This window comes from Peromyscus leucopus, chromosome 1 (assembly GCF_004664715.2).
Source record: "Peromyscus leucopus breed LL Stock chromosome 1, UCI_PerLeu_2.1, whole genome shotgun sequence".
Taxonomy (NCBI): domain Eukaryota; kingdom Metazoa; phylum Chordata; class Mammalia; order Rodentia; family Cricetidae; genus Peromyscus; species Peromyscus leucopus.
The window spans coordinates 171,840,598-171,864,398 of NC_051063.1; the positions used below are offsets into that span (position 1 = coordinate 171,840,598).

General features: G+C 45.5%; 2 protein-coding genes and 1 pseudogene across 2 annotated transcripts; 2 read left to right on the forward strand and 1 right to left on the reverse strand.

Moving 5' to 3' along the window:
- Positions 1 to 1,456: 1,456 nt before the first annotated feature.
- Positions 1,457 to 2,686, reverse strand: LOC114709896 (calcineurin B homologous protein 3-like). Its single transcript, XM_037201633.1, has one exon. The coding sequence runs from the start codon at positions 2,316 to 2,318 to the stop codon at positions 1,617 to 1,619; it is 702 nt and encodes a 233-aa protein (XP_037057528.1). The 5' UTR covers positions 2,319 to 2,686; the 3' UTR covers positions 1,457 to 1,616.
- Positions 2,687 to 9,574: 6,888 nt separating this feature from the next.
- Positions 9,575 to 10,375, forward strand: LOC114709897 (annotated as a pseudogene).
- A 4,940-nt stretch (positions 10,376 to 15,315) lies between these two features.
- On the forward strand, positions 15,316 to 18,114 carry LOC114709894 (zinc finger protein 45-like). The gene is made up of 3 exons (XM_037201642.1): positions 15,316 to 16,162; positions 17,125 to 17,220; positions 17,743 to 18,114. The coding sequence occupies exons 1-3, from the start codon at positions 16,039 to 16,041 to the stop codon at positions 18,081 to 18,083; spliced, it is 561 nt and encodes a 186-aa protein (XP_037057537.1). The 5' UTR covers positions 15,316 to 16,038; the 3' UTR covers positions 18,084 to 18,114.
- Positions 18,115 to 23,801: the final 5,687 nt, after the last annotated feature.

Below are 23,801 nucleotides of genomic sequence, written 5' to 3' on the forward strand. Positions count from 1 at the left end.
AAGAAGCAGGAACCTGGTTTTGGCTCTGTTTAGAATTGGTTATTAAATATTTTTAAGGTGGAAACTCGAGCCGTTGGGCGCCATTTGTTGCTGGAGGGCTTCTCTCCAGGTTCCCCAAGCCCGCAGTCCCACAATCCACTTATAAAATAATCACTCAGACGCTTATATCACTTATAAACTGTATGGCCATGGCAGGCTTCTTGCTAACTGTTCTTTTATCTTAAATTAACCCATTTCTATAAATCTATATCTTGCCACGTGGCTGGTGGCTTACCAGAGTCTCTACATGCTCTTCTCCTGGCGGTGGCTGCAGTCTCTCTCCTCCTTTTTCCTGTTTCCCCAATTCTCCTCTCTCTTTGTCCCGCCTATACTTCCTGCCTGGTCATTGGCCATCAGTGTTTTATTTACATAGAGTGATGTCCATAGCATCAAATTCCAACAGTTGAGGGAGGCAGAGGAGGAGGACTGTGAGTTTGAGGCTAGCCTAATCTACATATTGAGTTCCAGGCCAGCATGGGCTACAGAGTGAGACCTTGTTTCAAAAAAAAGTTGGGGGTGTAGGGTCTGAGGATATAGAAATATAAAATTGTAAACCTAAATAAATAAAAAAACAAAAGCTGACAGTCATCATCTCTAAAGGTTAACTTCTAACAATGGCTCTCTGCTTTCCAGCCAGCTCCTCTGTCAACAGCCAGGGGTTAACTTTTAACCCCCTTACCCCTTATATAGCCAACAACTGCCTGGACCAAAGTTAACTTTTAATAGATGTTTCTACGTGACTCCTAGCATGCACTGCATCCCTGATGCTTTCCCCCTTACTATAAAAAGGGGGCCGGAACCCGCTTCCATTGCCACAGCCTCAAAAATACAACTCTGGCTGTGGTCTCAGCTAGCTGATAAGCTTTTGTGCCCCGCGGTGATATTTTCTTGTCCTTTTTATCCTGGAACAAAGTTTGCTTCTGATTTAATAGACTTTGGTGGTCTGTCCCCCATTATTGCATGACCCCAGACCCAACAGGGGGTGGGGAGGGGGCACCACCAATATTGGTGTTTAACTCTTGTGTCTTTTCTGTTGTTATTTTTCATTATGTTTTGTTGGGGTTTTTTTTGGTTGGATTTTTTTAAAGATTTATTTATTTATTATGTATACAGTATTCTGCCTATATGTATGCCTGCAGGCCAGAAGAGGGCACCAGATCTCATTACAGATGGCTGTGAGCCACCATGTGGGTGCTGGGAATTGAACTCAGAACTTCTGAAAGAGCATTCAATGCTCTTAACCACTGAGCCATCTCTCCAGCCCTTGTTTTGTTTATTTGAGACATGGTTATGTGTAGCCCTGGCTGTCCTGAAACTCACTCTGTAGACCAGGCAGGCTGGCCTCAAACTCACAAGAGACCTGCCTGCCATTGCCTCCCAAGTGCTGGGATCAAAGGCAATCGCAACCATGCCCCGCTCTTCTTTTGATCATCTTTATTCTCAGAGATAAAAGCCGCCAGGTCCCACATACCCCCACCCCCACCCCCCGTAGCTGCTGCAAGAGGCTGCCAGGCTCAAGGTGCAGAATCTCCCGTGATGGTGGAGGGTGAGGGAGCGGGGCGGGAGCGGCCGGCAGGTCACTGGCATAAGGCCATGGCTTCTAGGTTCAGGAAGCTGACTTGCATCTTGACCTCGAAGTCGATGCCCTGCCAGGTCTTGATGAAGTCCTCGAAGGTGATGCCCTGGTACTGCTGGCCCTCCTCCAGGGGCTGGTCAGATGCCGTGGCTGCCTCCTTCAAGGCGCGGTACGCGATGGAGTTGGCGATGGAGCGCACCCAGGCTCTCTCCACCTGCGGGTTCGCCGACAGCAGGTCCTCCACCACCCTGCGGTACTCCTGCAGCGTGATGAGCCCGTCGCAGTCCTCATCGTACAAGTGGAAGAGGAAGCGCATCTTCTCCCGGCGGTACGTCTCCGCCTCGTCCTTGCTCAAGTGTCTTGAGCGCAGCGGCTTGAAGTAGGCGATGATGGTCAGGAAGTCCTCGAAGTTAATCTCCTCGGCCAGGCCGCTGGTCCCCTTGCCCAGGTTCCGGTTGTCGAAGAAGGCGCGGACGATCCTGGAGCGGATCGGGTTGAACTCCAGGTCCAGGACGTTGTCGAAGTTCTCAGGCCGGATGGTGGGCTGGTCTCCGCTCAGCAGCCGGAACCTCTGGTGCAGCTGCTTGATCTGGTCCCAGTTGAAGTCGCTCTGGTTCCGGAACCCCTCCTGCATCTGTCCCCACCAGAAGTCAGTCCTGCTCTCACGCTTCCACTCCTCCTCGGAGGACTGCGAGACGCCCATGGTGCCCCGTGGGCCCCAGACAATCTCAGCTGCCCGGAGGAGGGGGCCTGGGATCCCTGGAGGCTCTCATCTTACCACCATTCTGATTTATTAGGTCATCAAGGCAACCTCTGTTAGGGCAGGTCCGTCACAATCCCCGAGGCCTCTTTCCTTCCCAAATTCAGTAAAATGAAGCGGATTATAATCGTAGTATACATTCTACCTTTGGTTTTCCTAGGGCCTCCCTGGGAAAGCACAAAGATGTGTGTGTCTTTCCTTACAGAACTAAAGACGCTAGAATGACCGCGATCCCAGAGCTCTGAAGGCAGGGGCAGGAGGATCTCCCTGAGTTTGAGGCCGGCTTGGTCTACACAGTTGAGTTCCAAGTCATTCAAGGGAAGAAGGGAAGAAAGTAAGGGAGGGAGGGAGGGAGGGAGGGAAGGACAGAAGGGAGGGAAAGCAGAGCAAGAGAGAAATAAAAATGGAGGAAAAGAAAAAAGAAAGAAAAATGAAGGAAGGAATACATGAAAGACGAGAGAAAATAAAGGAGAGGGAATGAAGGGGGGAACACACTAGAAATAACTAGGCTAGTCAATATGGACAAGAATTAAGTGAGCCCCAAACAATTGTGACAATGTTCATGTTTACATAACCCATGACACCCCCCCCCAAAAACCCCAACCCAACAGAAGTATGGCTTTTCTAGGGTAGTTATATGTAAGTAACGTGTTAATAAACTATACATGTCTCGATAATTATACACTTGACCAGTAGAACTGGGTGCTTACCTTCATAGGTAAAAGGTATATGCTCTTGGAAGTGGAGCTTAGGATTTTGTGCCCAGGCACTGTCTTCGTTTTCTATTGCTGGTAGAAAACATCAAGACCCAAAGCAACTTGGGGAGGGAAGAGTTTATTTCAACTACACTTCCACATCGTGTCCATCAGCTGTTTCTCACACTAGGACCCAAACTAATAATGGCAGCACTTGACTCCTATTTGGAACTCCGCCTTCGGGGTAGGATGTGGCCATCGATGTCTTGGAATCAGAGAAGCTGTGCTGACCCAGAGGAGACCCTCACAAGACACGTCTATTACCGTTCTGTGTTCCCTCGTCAGGATAGGAGGCTCCTTAGATGCCTGAGATCCCAGCGATCCCAATCCTCCTGCCCCACCCACACCAGCAGCTAAAGCAGGCAGGAGCTAAGGGGTCGACTGGAGAGAGGACTCCAGGAATACGTCGCTAGAGAGTTGTCATCCATGCTCCTGTAACTTCAACAAGCTCAAGCTGGACTTGAGTGGGATTCTTTGGTCTCTTGTGGCCTCCATCTGGGCCTAGTAGAAACAGACTTGCTAGGAAATCACTCTGTACTCCCTCGGTCCTGGCCTGTCCCTAGAGACTCTGTTCAGTTTAGCTCTCTGCCTAGGAAGTGAGGAATTGTTTGAAGCCCCAAACAATTGTTTGGGGCTTCAAAATTCTTAGGGCTTCAGAATGTAGTGGCATTTGTCATCCTTGCCTACACAGCAGGGCTACCAGCCCCTGTGTTAAGTAACAACAGAGAAGCTGGGCTGTGATGGCCCACACCTTTAATCCCAGCACTTGGGAAGCAGAAGCATGTGAATCTGTGTGAGTTCGAGGCCAGCCTGGTCTACAGAATGAGTTCCAGGACAACCAAGAATACACAGAGAAATGCTATGTAGGAAGGCTTCTCGATGAAGTCATCAACCCGCCTGACATCATACAGTTCACACTGGCAAGGAAACCTATGAACGAATATAAAATTCTCAGAGGCCTTGATTGCAGGTCAAGTTTGTGCAATATGAAAAAAATCCATACTGGTAAGAAACACTATGAATGTGAGGAAAGCCTTTAGCTATGTTTCAAGACATGTTGGCCACCAGAAAGTCCACACTAGTGATAAACTATGAATACAAAGACCTGGGTTTGGGGATTTAGCTCAGTGGCAGAACACTTGCCTAGCAAGCCCAAGGCCCTGGGTTTGGTCCTCAGTCCGGGGGTGGGGGGATAAAGACTGTGGGTGAGGTGGAATGGGGGGGGGCTTTGGTAGTGACCCTAGCCTTATGTGACACCAGCTACTTCATACTGGTGAGAAACCCTATAAATGTAAGGAACGTGGGAAGGCCTTTGACTATAGATCATGTTTTGCTCAATGTGGAAGAACTCACTGGTGAGAAATGGTAGGAGTGTAAAGAATGTGGAAAAGGCTTTAGCCTTACTGGTCATCCTACTCAATCTCAGAAAACAGGTTCATACTTGTGAAAAAGCCCTCACATGTGAGAAGTGTGGGAAGTCCGTGAGGTGTGTTTCAAGCCTTGTTATACACGAGAGAGCCCACACGAGTGAAAAGCTCTCTGAAGGCAAAGACCATGGGGAGGCTTTTGCTCGTGACAATCAAGCTAGTGCTTGCTCCTCAGAGAGTTCCTAGTGCTGGGAAACCTCATCAGTGTGAGGGACGTGGAAAGAACTTTGCATGAGCTTCACACTTTGTAGATGTAACACAGAGCCAATGTAAAAGAGAAAGCCGAGAGGTCAGAGCTCAGAGATAAAATCTTACCTCCTGCAGTGCTCCTAACTTCCCCAGAGAGAGCTTCTTCCTGTTTGTCTGTCTTTAAATAGTCTTTCTGTTCTGCCTTCTCATTGGTTGTAAACCCAACCATATGACTGCCTCGTCACTGCCTGTAAGTACCGCCCTCCAGGTCTTAAAGGTGTATGTCTCCAATACTGCCTGTATCCCTGAACACACAGAAATCTACCTAGCTCTTCTAACCACCACGCTCTTGCTATGGCTCTAATAGCTCTGACCCCAGGGCAACTTTATTTATTAACATAAAATTAAAATCACATTTCAGTACAAATAAAATATCACCATAACACTTGGATCAACTCGAGAGATCAACTGATAGCAATAAACTCTGCACATGAAGACTCAGGAAAGGCTTTCCACAGACAGCGGAGAACATGGATGCTGGTGAAACTGGTAATAATGGACATTAGCCAGCGAGGAAGATATGAAGATGCCCCGTTTCCCTGGTAATGCTAAAAATAGAGCCATCACTCTGGTCCCTTAAGACTTAAATATAAAAGGTATAGGTATCTGGGTTTTGATGAGGTCATTAAGGCAAGTCTGCTTCCTCCTGGTCAAAATGGGATCTGAGCTGTAGCTGTGGGAAGAAACATCATATTCCAAACTACATAATGTGTGTGTGTGCAGGTGCGTGTGTGTGTGTGTGTGTGTGTGTGTGTGTGTGTGTGTGTGTGTGCACCTGCCTGTGTGTACATGTGCCCGTGTGTGCACCAGGCTGAGGGCTGGGGTGAAGTGGGGTAATTGCTCTCTTGTTAAGATAATAAAGCTGTCTTGAATCACCAGTTCCCAAATGAAGACACGGAGACTTATTATCGGTTATGAATGCTTGGCCTTAGCTTAGGCTTGTCACAGTAGCTCTTATAACTTAATTTAATTTGTTTCTCTTCATCTACATTTTCCCTCAGAGCCTTTTCCCTTTCTGTCATTCTGTTTGTCCTACTTTCCTGCTTCCTCTGTGTCTGGCTGGCAGCGGCCAACTGGCTGGCCCCTGGGGGTGTCCATTTCTTTCTCCCTCTATCTTTCTCCCCAGCCTAGATTCATCCTCCTACTTATTCTCTCTGCGCCCCCAGCCCTGCCTATCCCTCTACTGCCTAGCTATTGGTCATTCAGCTTTTTATTAGGCCAATCAGGTGCCTTAAGCAGGCAAGGTGTAACAAATGCTGTGGGAACCCACAACTGACTCAGTTTCCCAGTTTGAATCTGAAGTCTATTCTGAGTCAATGGAGTTCAGGCTTGTTTGCTCCAGGGCTGTGAGAAAGTCCTGATTAGCCTGCAGAATCTCCTTGAAGGGCTATAAGAAAGTCCTGATTAGCCCACAGGAAGAACACACTATCTAGCTAGACGCAGGCTGCTGATGCCAGGCAGAGATACATCAAGATAGAAAAAGAAACTGCCTGCTCCTTGACGCAAGGCAGGGTAGATGGTGGTTGAATGCCTGTGCTGTGCATTGTTCTACCTCTGTCCTTCAAGACGGTATATAAGCTGGCTGTGAAATAAACTCAGGACTGTCTGGCATTGACTGGCATTGACCGGCAGACCTCTCGACTCTTTTCTGTCTTCTTCATTGTCTCTTCTATCCGCACACCTCTACCCAGCTACCCAGCTAACTGTCGGCAGGCTCCGACAAAACGCAACCTATCTGTACATAGTTAAAGAAACGCAGCATAAACAAATGCAACACATCTTCACACAGTTAAAGTAATATTCCACAACCTATTTCTCCTTCCTGGAAGCCCCCCCCTCCAAAGAACACTGTGGTCCTGCCTGGTTCCGACTCTAAAAACTGAGACTTGGCAGGTAGATCTCAGTGAGTTCGATCCAGCTTGGTCAACAGAGTGAGTTCCAGGACAGAATGAAGAAGATTTTGCTCCTTGCCTGCTTGGAGTCCATTCCTTCACTGGCATTGGAGCCTTCTTCTTTTGGATTCCAGTGTATACTGACTGACCAGCTGAGACATCCTGAACAACTACTGGATTCTTGGACTTTCCATTGGTAGACAGCCTTTATTGGACTAACCTGACCACAGCCTGTAGCCATTCTAATAAAAGAGGGAGAGAAGTTAGACCACAGGAGGAACAGTTTCGGAGGGGCAGAGGAGCCTCTTCAGAGTACCTGTATAAGCCAACCTCCCCCAAGGAGTCTTTCTAAACCAAATCTCCAGAACAAAGGAAATACCTGACTTCTTCAACCTTTCCAAGATGGCAGGAAGGTTTACATCATGGGATTTAGTGCAGCAAAGCATATGTGATGAAGAGCATGGAGGAGCCAGGCACCATACACAGAGAGCAGTCAAGTCACAGTCTGCTTCTTGGGCAAGGGTATATCTTTTCACTCAGTCCAGCTCAAACATCTCATTTATTGTTATCATTAATTTGTTTCTTTAAAAAGATGGATTTCTCTTTACCTGTTTGTTTCGGGGCTGATGCAGTGCCCATAGAGGCCAGAAGAGGGCGGCAGATCTCCTAGCACTGGAATTAGAGATGAGATGCCATCTTGGGTAGTGGGAACCAAACTCCAAAGGTGCAAGAGCTTTTACCCACTGAGCTGTCTCTCAGGCTCCAACATTACTTTATAGTTCTTTTCTTCTCTTATCCCAACCCCTTGATTCTTAGAGTTTTATTGCTGTGAAGAGATACCATGACCACAGCAACTTTTATAAAGGAGAACATTTCCTTGGGGCTGGCTTACAGTTCAGAGGTTACTCCATTATCTTCATGGCAGGAAGCACGGTGGTATGCAGGCAGATATGGTGCTGGAGGAGGAGCTGAGAGTTTTACATCTGGATCTGCAGGCAGCAGGAAGAGCAAGTGAGCCACATTGGGCCTAGCTTGAACATTTGAGAGCTCAAAGCCTACCCACAGTGACACTCTTCCTCCAACAAAGTCATACCTACTCCAACAAGACACCTCTTAATAGTGCCACTTTCTAAGAGCCTATGGGGTTCATTTTTGTTTAAAGCACCACATCTTGTGTATTAGGGTTCTCTAGAGGAACAGAATGTATAGAATGAATGTATATGTATATAGAAAGGGGATTTACTAGAATGGCTTACAGGCTGTTGTCCAGCCAGTTCAACAATGGCTGTCTACCAATGTAAAGTCCAAGAATCCAGTAGCGTTCAGTCCACAAGGCTGGAAGTCTCAGCTGGTCCTTAGTATACACCAGAATCCCAAGAAAGTCAGTTCTAATTCAGTGAAGGAATGGACTTGGTAATGAAAGCTAGAGCAAGCAGGCAAAGAGAGCAAGCTTCCTTCTCCCGTGTGTTTTATACAGGTTGCCAACAGAAGGTGTGGTCCAGATTAAAGGTGGGTCTTCCCACCTCAAAAGGTCTGGATTAAAAGTGGGTCTTCCACTTTAAATGACTTAATTAAGAAAAAAATTGCCTGGGCTGGAGAGGTGGCCCAGAAGTTAAGAGCACTGGCTGGTTTTTGAAAGGACCCAGGTTCAATTTCCAGCACCCACATGTCAGCTCACAACCGTCTGTTATTCCAGTTCCAGGGGATCTGGCATCTTCACACAGACATACATGCAGGCAAAACCCCAATGTACATAAGAAATAAATAAATCTTTAAAAATAGAAAAGAAAGAGAAAAATCACTCAGAGGCATACCCAGTCACTTGGGTTTTCATTATTTCCAGGTGTAGTCAATTTGGCAACCAAGAATAGCCATCACTGTGTAAATCAGCGTGTTAAACAGAAAAATGAGAAAAGAAAAATTGAGGTTGAGCACTATGATTATTGATTCAGACACAACCTGGTAAGTTTTTCTTGTGTTTTTGAGGCATGCTTTCTTTATGTAACTATGGTGGTTTGAATGACAGCGGCCCTCATAGACTCATATATTTGAATGCTTGTTCACCAAGGAGTGGAACTCTTTGAGGATCAGAAGGATTGGAAGGTGTGACCTTGTTGGGGGAAGAGTGTCAGTGAGGGTGGGTTTTGAAATTTCAAAAGCCCATATTGGGCCCAGTATTTCTCTCTGCCTGTTGCTTGTGGATCAGGTGTAAAGCTCTTAGCTACTGCTCCAGAACCACACCTGTCCACATAAGGATCATAGATTAAACCTCTAAAACAGTAAGCAAACCTCTGCTTCAATGCTTTCTTTCATAATGGTTACCTTGGTCATGGTGCCTCTTCATAGCAACAGAACAGTAACTAAGACAGTAACCCCCGCAGGACTCTTGCCTCATCTTCTGTGTTTAGGTGGAAGCCCTGTCAGAGTCCACAGAGTCTGGGATGATTAGGTGGAAGCCCCACCTACCTCTTTCTCCCAGACCTGGCCCCTAAGAAAGCCCACCAATCAGGGTCACTTCCCCCCAGAAAGCCCATCAAAGGTCAGCTCCTCTCCAGGGCTGCTCAAGACCACAGCTACAGGCTACTTAAGACTTGGTCACCATTGAGAAGCCCAGGCCCTTACCCAGACCTCTGCCTTGGCTATCCTGCAGCCATGAAAGCCTGCAGACAAGACGCAGCAGGATGGAGGCCCTTGACTCAGCAAGATGTAGCCCCCGAATTAGCAGGATGTGCCCTTGAGCCCCTGACCTTGAGTTCAGCCCTAGTTACTAAACAAACAAACAAACAACCCACCAGATGTCCCCATATGGTAAAGGACCAATTAAAAGTTAAACTAGCGGTGAGTGATTCCAGAAGAAACAGGAGTGCGGCATGAACATGGGGAAGCAGAAGAAAACAAGGAAATATGCGACTATGAAGCGAATGCTTAGTCTCAAAGACAAGTGACTTAAAGAAAAGGATAGATTACAGCCTAAAAGGAAAGAAAAGAAAGATCCCAGTGCGCTGGAGGAAAGAGAAGTCCCCCAGCATCCTTCCTGCTTATTCTTCCAGTATAATGCACAACTGGGTGCACCTTACCACATCCTTATTGATACCACCTTCATCACCTTTTCCATTAAAGCCAAACTGGACTTAGTGCAGTCAGTGATGGACTGTCTGTTCGTCAAGTGTGTCCCTTGCATAACTGACTGTGTGATGGCTGAAGTTGAGAAATTGGGACAGAAGTATCGAGTGGCATTAAGGATCGCCAAGGATCCACGATTTGACCGACTTCCATGAACACACAAAGGAACTTATGCTGATGACTGCTTGGTCCAGAGAGTCACTCAGCACAGCTGTTAGTTACATTGTGGCCACAGTTGACCGGGACCTCAAACAAAGAAGAATCCGAAAGATCCCTGGAGTTCCTATCATGTACATTTCTAACTGTAGGTACAACACTGAATGGATGCCAGATGATTATGGAGCTCCTCGGTTCTAATTCTTACTCGACAAAATTTGCTTGCCTTTCTTTGACCAGCTTTCTCTGTTGTCAATTATTTAAACACATTTTTTGATGGTTAAAAAAAAAGTTAAACTAGCAGCTCTGGACAGGCTTTCATGATAAAGATGGAATGCAGTAACCACAGCAACCACCATAAGAGATAGCAACTTTCGTGCAGCTGTAACTAACCAATTAGCCAGGGACAGGCACCTCCAGCTTGGAGGCACACCAGTCCTGAGAGTCTGTTCCTATGCAGTCTGTAGACGCCTAGCCACCCCGCCCCTTGCTTTACCCTCTATAAATACCCTGCCCTTCTGCTGCTCGAGGTCTCTTCTGCTTCACCACTGTGTAGAACAGACGAGAGACCCGGGTTTGAACTCCCAATTAAAGGACTCTTCACTATTGCATCAGTCTTGTTTCCTGGTGGATTTTGGGGGTCTGGACTCTGGGCACAATAGCAATATCTGCCCCATTCTCTCTCCCCTGCTTTCCTAGGATTTCCAGAGCAGGAATTGCTCTGCTCTGCTCAAATTAAACCTGGATTTATTAATTGACTTGATTGGCTTGTTACAATGAAACTTTTCACTCCTGAGTACTGAAAGACAGTGAGAGGATGCCAGAGTTGCAGCCTTCTTACAGAAGGGTCAGACAGTGGGCAGCAGGCCCTGGGACAAACTACTCCAGAAAACAAAACAAAACAAAAAAACCACCAGAGCATGTGCTGCCCCTCTGCCCCTAGACCCAGATAATTAGGAGCTGTGCAAAAACAAGTTCCAGACATTTCCTGCCATAACGTAAAGGATATGCTATAGCACGAAGAGCATACTAAACAAGGCGCCAGGTATGTCCTGTGGGATGTTTTCTGCTGTTATAGATCGCATACCATAGCTGTCAGAGGAAATGGGTCTGCTGGTGATGCAGATGTGATGACATTAACTGCTGAAGGTTATAGCAGCTGCAACTCTCCAATCATCTTAAACCAAGGTCTCTAACCTGAAGTAAGCCCCAACCCTGAGCTTGTAACCATATAGAGTTGGAATTCCCCTAGACGCCCTCCCCCAATCCTAACCACTATACAAATCCTATCCTGTTACTGCCTGGGATCCTCACTCCACTGGGGCGACACAGGTGTGGGGGGAGGGGAGCGGGGAGGCGAGTTTAAACTCGCGATTTAAAGACTCTTTGCTTTTGCATTCGGATCGGTATCTTGGTGGATTTTCGGACATCGGACTGTGGGTCGGTACAACAAATGCGCCCACAAAGCCCAGTTCCACCTGTTTAGTGAAAGAAAAATTGTAAGCTGGTGGGGGGGAAAGCTTTACAGAGAATTCTGGGACATGTAGTCCAGACGCTTCTGTGGTCAGAGCACTTCTACGGGAACACTTGACTTTGGTAATGTTCTATGGGAGAAAGTAAAGTATAATCCGCATATTTGGAGAGATTTCGGCTGCAATTCAACTGAGGACTCTAGGAAATGCCACTCAGGCATAGGGCGCCTGCGCACACCCGGGCTCCGGCCCCTAGGAATCCTGGGACTTGTAGTTCGAGGTTGCGGATCCTGTGATTGTGTTCCTGCAAGGAAGGTGAGTGGGTGGGGCTGGACTTGAGGACGTCCCGACCTCTTTTGACTTCCACGACCTGGTAACAGGATGGGTGAGGACCTCTTCCGTGTCACCGAAATGAGACATTGTTGCTGAATTTGTGGGAAACCAAGCCGCTGACTTCTGATTGGGGGAAAGTTTAGCAAAACTCCGGTTTCGGTCCCAAGGAAGAGCTGGACTTGGCAGCTTTTGGGGGAACTCCTCAGCTCCGGGATGTCGAGCTCACCCTCCCTCACCTTTCTCACACCCTGTCACTGAGTAAGAATCTTTCTGTGCCTTAGTTCCCCAGGTGCAAAAGGGAATGTTAGGAGGATCTATAATACATATTTGGTTTTAGGATCAATTATAGAGTATAAAAAAAATGCACGCGCGTGCACACAAACACACACATGTATTTAGGGTGCTGTTGACATATGTGTGTTGTATGTGGTATCTTGGTATCTCTGGGGCCACACATATTGTGTGTTTGTATAGTTCTTGGTACAGGCAGTGTTCACGTGACCACGGATGTCTGTCACCCTGTATGTGGGTGCAGCTTCTTGGGTCAGAGAATGTTGTGGCAATTTTCATTTATGTATTTATTTATTAGAGATAGGCTCTCAATCTTTAGCCTGGATGTTCTAGAACCCACTAGGCTCTTCCTTCAGTCGCCACCTCAGAACTGGAATTAGGGTGTGTGCCACCACACCATAAATGGGTGCTTTATCCCACCATTCCGTCTGTTTAGGGACTTTTTAATTGTCAAAGACTTTTATTTTTTTAATTATGAGTATGTGCATATACCCACACCCACCCCTGCACAGACAAACATTCACACACACACACACACACACACACACACACACACACACACACTCCTGTCAGTGTATACAAGGGGTCCATGGAGGCCACAGGTTTTGGAGTCTACAAAGCTGGAGTTATAGGTGATTGTGAACCACCCAGTGTGGGTGCTGGGAACCAAACTCACACCCTCTGCAAGAGCAACATGTGCTCTTAAGTGCTGAACCATTTCCCCACCCCCTCCCCCCGTGACCTGTTTTTTTTTTTTTTTTTCATTTTTAGCTTTATGTGTGGGAGTGTTTTACTTGCAGGTATGTCTGGCACCGTGCTCAGAGGAAGGCATAGGATCCCCTGAAACTGGAGTTAGGGATGAGTGTGAGCATCCATGTGGGTGCTGGGAACCCAACCTGGGTCCTGACAGGAGAGCAAGTGTTGTTCCGGGGGATCTGACATTCTCTTCTGCCCTCCATGGACACCAAGTATACATGTGGTACAGAACCATACATGCAAGCAAAACATACACATAAAAGTGAATCTAACACTCACCTTAAAATAAGAATTGAGCACAGTATGGGAAAGTGAGTATTGTTGAATACATTCACATTTTCTGTCAATTTGTTTGTAAAACATCCAATTTCCTTTCTTCTTTTTTTCATGGCAATAGTAGTCTTTTTTTCATTTGTAATAGTCGTCTAGATTAATGTTTTAAATAATACCTTTTCAAGTGATGTACACCTTAATTCATTTTCCCAGTGCTGGAAATTAATTACAGGGCCTTCCCTGTGCTAGGCAGGAGCTCTACCACTGAGCCACACCCCAGCCCCTCACTGGGGGATTCTAGGCAGGGGCTCTACCACTGAGCCACACCCCCAGCCCCTCACTGGGGGATTCTAGGCAGGGGCTCTACCACTGAGCCACAACCCAAGTCCTTTTTCTCTTTTTTAATTTAACAGACTGAGTCTTACTGTGTAGCTAAGTCTGGTCTCAAAGTCTCACTCCTCCTGCTTGACCTTCAGTGCTGAGATTTCAGGCATGTACTGTCATAACTGCTTTAACCCATGGTTTTAATGACATCATGATTCCAGAAATCCACATGATCAGTCACAAAAGAGGTACATGTGACAGATGTCTTTTGTCTACCCACAGATATTTAAATAGTTTAGCAGTTTTGATGTCTTAAGAAATGTTATAGTAATATTTGTATAAATTAACCTTTTCCTCCAGAAGAAATGCAAGGAAATTTTACTACTGTTCCTGTTATTTAGAAATACTAAAACACATTAAAATATTTTATTTGTATGAATGTTCTGCCTGCATATTGTGATACCTCAGTAAAACCCCCCACTCTATCCCCTACAGACAAAGAGAAGCTTAAACCAGGATTCCTAAGTGTAGATAAGAACTTAGACTCTTTTTCCCCAGGTGGCTGTATCTGCTACAGGGACTTTGGAAAACACAGTCAGGATATTCGACCAAAAGACTAAAAAGGGAGGCGGGTTAAAATAAATTATATGGTCTGTGCCTTTAGGAACTAGTCTCACAAAGAAAGGGGAGCGCTCCTTCCAACCTCCCTGATGTGAGTGAGAGATTTGAAAGAGCCTCCCTGGAGGCTTGTAAACTTAGAATACACCTTACTTTTGCATTCTGTACCTAAAGTCTCCAGTGGCGGCTTTGGGGATGTGATCTAGGCACAACAAGACCCTCACTCTATTGTCTCAAAAAGGGGGCCTTGGACAAAGAAATCTCAATATAGATAGACCCAGGCCAGTTTCAAGTCCCCAGAAATGATGGCGCCAGCCCCAGGAACAAAAGAACAGAGTCAGGATGTCTGATGGTAACCAATTAACCGCAAGATGCCCCTCTCCAGAGATAACATGACCAGACCCCGGAGATGAGTTGTAAAACTCCTGACAGGGCAAACAGATAAGCTAGAATAAGATAAAGTCCAGGCCTGGGAAAAACTAGACCAATCTCGGATGGACCCATACTAACCCCCTCCCCTCTAAGAAATTTTATGGGTTTTGCCTATAAAAACTAACTTCCCCAAGAAAGAGTAACTCTTCTCTGCCTCACTTGAGATGGCTTGAATTGAGTTCCCTATCATGACTTGTAACAGATAAACCTTGCTTTTGCATTTTGGTATGCTCGTCCTTGGTGGTCTCTCTGGGGGTTACGATCTGGGCACAACACATATAAGTCTGTGCTCCATGTGTGCCTGAGCCCACAGAGGCCAAAAAGGGTGTTGGATTTCCTGGAACTGGAGTTACAATTACTTGTGAGTAGTGCTATGAATTGAACCCAGATCCTCTGGAAGAGCAACCAGTTGTCTTAACCACTGAGCCACTATATTTCCAGCCCCTAAAACATGCTTTTAATATATAATACTTTGGCTGCTCTTTATGGAAAGTATATTGTTCAACACATTCTAATTAATCAGAGAAGATGTTCATTTTTTTTTTTACATGAGAAAGATAGGATTTCCTTTCTCATAGCTGAGTCACACCCTGGGTGTGTTTACTAACTGCTTTTCATGTTTCCTTCACTATGTGAATGTGCTGTATTGCAGAATAATGTATTCAGATGGAAAAGTCTAGTTCCTCAGACCAGCCTTGTGAGGCAGCCCTGGCTTCAGTGCACTCAAGAGTCAGGAGGGCGAAGCTCAGACCACTGAAGTCTGCACAGGGACCAACATCCCTCAGACTCCAAGGGATCCTGTGACTGAGGATGCAGGACCTTCTCCTGGTGAGTGCAAGATGCAGCAGACAAGGATTCCCTTTCCTGGCTAACTCTGGAGTGGATCCTCATCTGGGATGACTGTGGTTCATCTGGGGATCCTGAATGTTCAGGGCCAGTTTCCAGATGGAAAGTTAAAGCAGCCTCATTGGCCATGATGGTTCTAAAGCTGATTTCACCCCAGGCAACAAGTGGATAGAGGCTCAAGATGATGGTGAGCACAGTGCACCAGACAGCCCCCTCAGCCGAGAAGTATCTGGCACATAATGCCAGGAGTGTTCCGGTTGGGACACTACTGTGCACAGCTAGGCAATGAGAACAGGGTTGGGAGTGTGGCTCAGTGGTAGAGCTCTTGCCTAACAAGCATGAGGCCCTGGATTCAACCTTTCATCTTCCAGTATCAAAACTTTTAACATTTATGTGATTAAACAGATGAATGCCTGGCATGGTGGTTCACACCTGAAATTCCAGCATTTGGGAGGCAGGGGCAGAGGTGGGAAGATCAGTACAAGGTCAGAGCCATCTTGGTCTACACAGCAAGTTTCTGATCAACCAAGGCTACAAAACAAGACCTTGTCTCCAAAACCAAAAGGAGCAGTAACAAAAAGTGGGTGAGTGGTGTGGAAACATGGCCTCTGGGTTCTTAGCTCAGGACTTGCTCTCCACTCATCTTTCCACACTTCTCAGAGCTATCCTTCTTGCAGAAGACCAAGGTTGAAGTTGAGGGTTTGGTGTCAGAGGAGATGGTGACATTCAAGGATGTGGCTGTGGTCTTAAGCGAGGAGGAGCTGGAGCTTCTGGACACTGCCCAGAAGAAGCTGTACTGTGATGTGATGCTGGAGAACTTCAGGATTGTGGTGTCCCTGGGTGAGGGCAGACACTGGTGCTGAACAAGAGGTCCACACAGTTTGGCCCTAGATGTGATCTGAACTCTTGAAGTAGTTTCTAGTTTTCTAGTCATCATGTGATACAGAGTTGGAATCTCCCTAGTTTTACAAATGAAGTGAAAATTGAAAGCATGGGAGTATGTTTTCATCTTTCTCAAATTATAATCTCAATTAGTAGGTTGTGGCACATTCTGAATCATGCCTACAAACAATATTTTCACTGAAGTAAGTTGAGGCAGCTGGAGAGAGAGCTCATCTGCCTGCTCTTGTAGAGGACCAGAGTTTGGTTCCTAGCACCCACATCAGGTGGCTCACAAATACCTGTAACTCCAGCTCCAGAGGATCTGCTGCCCTCTACTGGTTTCTATTGTCACCTGCACACACACACACACACACACACACACACACACACACACAGAGAGAGAGAGAGAGAGAGAGAGAGAGAGAGAGAGAGAGAGAGAAACATATACACATCAATATAAATCAAGAGAAATATTTTAAAAATTAAATAAAATAGAGTTGGTCATCAGTTAATGGCACCTGGTCCCAAGGGTAATGACCCCATTTCAATCCCTGGGGCCTACATGATGGAGGGAGAGAACCAAATTCCACTTGTCTCAGACCACCAGTGGTTTACACAAACACACATATTAAATAAAAATGTAATGAAACATAAAATACCCCGGCAGTCTATCTAGGACATGGCCAAGAACAGTTTGAGAGACTAGGGAGAGGAGATAATGAAAATAGACATTTGTTAACTAATGTATACTAAAGCCTGTGTCTGTATGTTTAGGGGCTTTTCAAACAATGTGTATCTTCCACTGACTTGTATTATAGGTTGGGGAAGAATAGGTTTGATGTCCTGAAGCAGATGCAGTGGAATGCTTGTTTTTAGGACTTGGGACTCTGCTGTGTTGATTTCAAATATATTCCTCACAGGGCATCAGATCATGACTCCAGATGTTTCACTCCAGCTCAAGAGAGAAGATGTGCTTTGGATGTTGACGATGGTCAGTCGGAACTGTGAGTCTGCACGTGAGAACAGTGACTCATCTATCCTGCTTCTCAGTCTGCGCACAACTTTGGGGCTGTCCATCCCGCTCTCAGGATCAGTTTCCACTTGTACTGACTCCCCAGACTTAGTCACATGATGCTTTTCCTCTCCATCTGGATGGCTCCTTGTGGATGTGCGCACATGTGTATCATGTGCATATTTATACACACACATGTGCTAGGAGGCCACAGATCAACATTGTCTTCCTTGGTCACTTTCCACCTTTCCATCTTTAAAAATTTTGTTTATTTATGTGTGTGGTGAGCACACATACTGCAATGTCACTCAATGTGATGCTTTGTATGGGTCTCATTCATAAGTATTGGAGTCTTGGCTTCTAGGGCGTGTAGGTGAGAAGAGAAGACACAGGATGTTCAAGGGAGGGGAACCATTCTCTGGTTCCATGAAGCCTTAAGGTTTTGGTTTTAATTATATAACCTCAACAGCAGCCACCAAAGCATTCACAAGCACTACCTCTCTCTGAATTCTCTTTATGCTTTTAGGATCCAGGAATCTGAATGAGAAGGAGTCCCTTCAGGAGGCAGGATGGAGGCTCCTGCCCCGGGAGGAGCTTTTCTGCTCACGCATCTGGCAACAAGTTTCCAGGGAGTTAACCCAGGGTGGAGACTGCAGCGGGAAGGATGGAGGAACCCGCTCTGCGTTGGGGAAACCGGATGCTGTACAGAGCGAAGGAGCGGAGCTCAGGAAACTTTCCAGGAGGAATTCATTTCTTCAAGTTCGCCATGGAGAATGCCGCGAAGAAGAGGCATGTGAGGAAGATGCTGGTTGCAGCCGTCATCTTCCTGCCGTTCCAGGAGAGAAGCCCTCCAAGTGTGGAAACTGAGACAACACCTTCCGTCGGGTCTCCAGTCTTCAGTCCCATCAGAGAGTCTGCAGAGACACAGATCGACCCAGTCTGACGCACTGTTTAAAAATCTCAGTCAAAGGCCACTATTTCAGTGTCATCAGAGCATCCCCACTGAAGAAAACTCAAACGAATATGAGGAGTGTGGGAAGCTTGGGAAAGACTCACATGGTCAGACACCCCTGTTAGTCCACACAGGAGATGAGGCCTATAACTGTGAGGAGTGTGGGGCAGGCTTCAATCAAAGCTCGTGTCTTCAAGTCCATCAGAGAGTCCACGCTGCAAAGAAGCCTTATAAGTGTGAAGAGTGTGGGAAGGGCTTCAGTGTAGAGTCACACCTGCAAGCCCACCAGAGATCCCACACTGGAGAAAGACCCTATCAGTGTGAGGAGTGTGGAGAAGGTTTCTGTCGGGCATCCAATTTTCTAGCTCACCGTGGAGTCCACACAGGAGAAAAACCATTCCCGTGTGACGTGTGTGGAAAACGCTTCCGGCAGAGGTCCTACCTCCAAGACCACCACAGGGTCCACACTGGAGAGAAACCGTACAAGTGTGAGGAGTGTGGGAAAGTCTTCAGCTGGAGCTCATACCTCAAAGCACACCAGAGGGTCCACACTGGAGAGAAACCGTACAAGTGTGAGGCTTGTGGGAAAGGGTTCAGCTGGAGCTCCGGGCTCCTGGTTCACCAGCGAGCCCATGCTGAGGAGGAATGTGGTAAGAGCCTTTCTTCATCTGAGGATTCATACAGGAAATAAGTTCTACAAGTTTACATTTTAATATCTCAAGAGGATGCTGTACTAACTAATATGAGCTGCCAAAGGACACAGAAAAGTTATCTCTTAATTGGGAATGTAAGTTACCCAGAGCTATAGTAGACTGCCATGGTTTTTGGGAGACCAGACATGAGAGGAACTAGTCAGAATGGACCTTTGGTCATTTCATCCAGAATCTTGACCCTTATCAGATCCATCCATGCAGACAAGATGCCCGGATGAACAAAGATGAACCTGACCTGGAATTAACTAGAAGCACAAGCCTGTTCAATAGGATTTAAACTCCAAACAGGAGAGCCGTCATACACAGCCAACTCTGACCCACCTTTCCAGTGCCTAACACATTGTGTGCTTTCAGCAATTGTTAAGCATCAAGAAAGCCGGGTTGGGGATTTACCTCAGTGGTGGAGAGCTTGCCTAGCAAGTGCAAGGCCCTGGGTTCGGTCCTCAGCTCCAGAAAAAAATAAAACACAAAAAAATAATAAAGCCATACATAATGGCTCACAGTTGTAATTCCAGCTCTCAGGAGGCCAAGGGGAGAGTTTTTCTACAGGATCATCCTGAGCTATAGTTTGAAACTCCATTTCAACACACCAAAATATTAATAATCAGCAAGAGGAGCCATTGTGTGATAGGCTTTTTGGTTGTTGTTGTTATTGTTGTTATCTGTCAAAGGGTTTTTTTTTTGTTGTTGTTGTTGTTTTGTTTTTCGACAGTGTTTCTCCATATAACAACAGCCTTGGCTGTCCTGGAACTTGCTCTGTAGACCAGGCTGGCCTCAAACTCACAGAGACCCTCAGCCTCCTGAGTGCTGGGATTATAGGCATATGCCACCACCGCCACTACCTGGCACCTTTAAGTCTTTTTTTTTTTTTTTTTTTTGAGATTTACTTATTTATTATATATACATTTTCCTGCCCGCACGTATGCCTGCATGCCAGAAGAGGGCATCATCTCTTCACTGTAGATAGTTGTAACCTACCATGTGGTTGCTGGGACTTGAACTCTGGTCCTCTGGAAGAGCAGCCTGAGCCATCTCTCCAGCCCCTCTCGTGAAAGCATCCTCGGAAGTGTTCTAGAAGGCTTGCAGGGCCTTCTAGATGCCTATGCTCCTTTATCCATGGAATAGCTATCAAGCTGAAGCTCCTGTGTGCAGATGCTGTGCTGTGGACAGCACTTGTGTATGCTAACAGTGCTTCAGTGCCAACTTGCACAAATCTCATTTATGCTTCCCTGAGTTCTGAGAAGTGTGTACACGTGTACTTCTCTCCGACACCAATGTCTGTAACATTCCTGCTAAACAGGTGCTTTATGCCCATTTCCAGTCAGTCCCATCCTCGGGGCCAATAAGCATGGTTCTCACACTGCACATTGCTTAGGTCTGTTCTTGAGCTCATGTGGATTAAATATGGACTATTGATTCTTATCTCAGTAGATGCAGAAAAGAATTGAACTAAAGTTTATATCCATTTGTGATAATATAAGTTCTCGGTGAGATAAACTATGTATGAAGTCGTAGCTAAATATGGTGGCATACACCTGTAATCTCAGTACTTGGGAGGTAGGATCAGGAGTTCAAGACCAATTTTAACTACATAGTGAATTTGAGGCTAGCCAGGGCTTTGTCTTAAAAAAAAAAATTAAACAGGAAACAGGGCATGGTGGCTTAATCCCAGCACTCGGGAGGCAGAGGCAGGTGGATCTCTGTGAGTTCAAGGCCAGCCTGGTCTACAGAGTGAGTTCCAGGACAGCTAGAGCTGATAGACCAAGAAACTGTCCCTGTCTTGAAAACCAACCAAACAAAAACCAAACAGGACCAGTGAGGTTGGCTTGGTGGGTAAAGGTACTTGCTGCTAAATGCGATGACCTGAGTTCAACCCCAGAATTCACATGGTGGAGAGAACTGACCCCCTAAGTTGTCCTCTGACCTCTACATGTGCAGCCTGGCACACATACACCTCACCCCTAAAATAAAAAGGTAATTAAAAACTGGGAGGAAACCTAGCTCACACTGTATTTCTGGCTGGCTTGGAACTCAAGAGAAATTTGTCTGCCTCCCAAATACTGAGATTAAAGGAGTGCACCACTATACCCAGTCACAAACCAAGAGAACTAGCATTTAAAATAACTTTAGGTGGATATTTTTACAGTAAAATCGACCTTTGTATTGCATTCTGAGCTTTGAAAAATGTCACAAAACCACCACAGTCAAGATATCTAATGGCTCCAGCATCCCCTGCCCTGAACTTCTCTTCTCTGTGGTCCCCATTGTTACCTGTAGCAACCAGTGATCTGTTTTCTAATAGTTTACTTCTTCCAGAATGTCATAAGTGCTATCCTATAGTTTGTAGCCTGTTGAATCTAAGGTTTCCACTTGGTGTAATTCTTTAATTCACCCATCTTGTTTATGTATCTTTGTGGTAGCTAGTGATTGGACCCAGGTGTCACATATTAAGCAAATGTTCTACCACTGAGCTTCATCCTTAGGCTTATCATTCCTTTTTCATGGCTGAATAGTATTCTTTTGTGTGGATATACCATGTTTGTCTATTCTTTTGCCACTTGAACCATGTTTGGATTTCCAGATTTCGTGGTTATGAGGAAAGCAGCTATAAGCATTTCATACCATTTCATATATAATCTAACATTTCTTTTGGATTCATAAGTATCTAAGATTATTTGATGGATTACAGAGTAGGACTATGTTTAACTTTCCCAAACTCTTTAAAAAAATTAAGTTATGTATCTATGTGTCTGCCTCAGTGTGTGTGTGCACACTGTGTGTGCGGGAGCTCAGAGGCCAGAGTCCTTAGATCCCTTAGATCCCGTGGAGCTGTGGTTATAGTAAGTTGTTGACATGGGTGTTGGCACTGACCTTGGTTTTTCCCTCCTTAGGTTTGTCATCAACACCCAGTGCATTTCAGCTAACTTTGTGTAAGTGTGAGGTCATGTGGACATCTAGAGTTTGTCATACTTGTGCCTAATCCATGTGCCTGTCTTTCCCTGGTCTCTTGGTCCTCCGATGCCTGTATGATGTTTTCCCAAAAAAAAAAAAAAAAAAAAAAAAAAAAAAAAAAAAAAAAGAGTAGCTTCTTTTGATTCACTGCAGTCGGTGTGAGTCTTTCAACTCCAATCTTTTTCAAAATTAATTTGACTCATCCTCCTCTTCTTTTTTGGATAACAAAAAAATATTTTACTAGAACGTAAGTTTGACAGGAGTTTCCAGACAAGCCAAACAAAGTGGTCACAAGCTTTCTTCTCTGGTGGGGAGGGGAGTCTACACTTGACAGCACAGTGACAGCGTCATTAGTGAGGGCTGTGATGTTTATTTAACGTTCCCATTTCGGTTCAGACGATCAAGCTTGTCCATCTACAGCATCTAAAGTTAGACTTGGCTAGAGAGTATATCCTAAAAAACGGGTTAGTTGCATTTAACCACTACAATTAGATCCCATAAGATAGGGGAGGAGAAGGAGATCATAAAATTAAAACTACTCTCCCCACTAAAGTGTAAAATAAAAACACCCATACCCATGGCAACTAACCCTGAGAACTACCTTCATCCCCAGTGCTTTGTACTTAAACCCTGATGGGAAAATCCAAGCAGAGAGCCATGGCTTTTAAACTTTTCACAACAACTAGGATGATACTAACAGCCTCTGCCCATGCTTTATGGCAGTGAATCAGGATAAGACACAGATTTGCTAATGTGCATGTAATCACCTAAGATGAAGGTGCCTGAGCTTTTATTCTGCAACGTTTCTAAGACTGTGTCCATTGCATGCAAACAAAAAAGGGAGGAAGTCTTGGCAGAACAGGAGAAGTGATGGACACCTGTGGTCTGATTGACTTCAATATTATTCCTGGTACATAGCCTAGTCCATTCTCTCACTGTTTCTATGGCTTGGAATTTGTCGGTCTTCCACTGCTCGGCCACATCTATAGCAGGCTTCCTTGGACTTCCAGACCCCAAATCATGACATGGAGACTTATTATTAATTATGAATACTCAGCCTTAGCTTAGGCTTGCTGTGGGATGATCTGTATGTCAAATGCTCTGATTGGTCAATAAATAAAACACTGATTGGCCAGTGGCCAGGCAGGAAGTATAGGCGGGACTAACAGAGAGGAGAATTGAGAGAACAGGAAGGTGGGAGGAGACACTGCCAGCCGCCACCAAGACTAGCAGCATGTGAAGACGCCGGTAAGCCATGAGCCACATGGCAAGGTATAGACTTATAGAAATGGATTAATTTAAGATGTAAGAACTAGACAGCTAGAAGCCTGAGCCATTAGGCCAAACAGTTTAAACAATATAAGTTTCTGTGTTTACTTGGTTGGGTCTGAGCGGCTGTGGGACTGGTGAGTGACAGAGATTTGTCCTGACTGTGGGCCAGGCAGGAAAACTCTAACAACATAGGCTTATTTCTAGGTAGCTTTTTTTTCTTTAATTAACCAATTTCTATTAATCTATGTGTTTCCCTGAGGCTTGTTTACCTCAGCTATGTACTGTCCATTCTGCTTTCCTGTTTCTTCTATGTCTGTCTGTCTGTTTATCCCCCTTTTGTCTCTGCCCACCAGCCCTGCCTATCCCTCCTCTGCCTAGCTATTGGCCAGTCAGGTTTTTATTAGACCAGTCAGGTGCCTTAGGCAGGTAAGATGAAACAGCAACACTTCTTTACATAGTTAAAACAAATGCAGCATTAACAAATGCAACACATCTTTACATAGTTAAACAATTATTCTGAAACACAAAGAAATGTGACAAATCTTTACATAGTTAAACATAATCTATTCCACAACGTTTCCCACTTTTTGTCTAAATAAAAAAGAAAAGGCTTTTACTTTAACATAGTAAAACTATAAACAATAAGAACAATTATCAAGTAAGAATTACATTTACAATATCTAGTCCATTTGTATT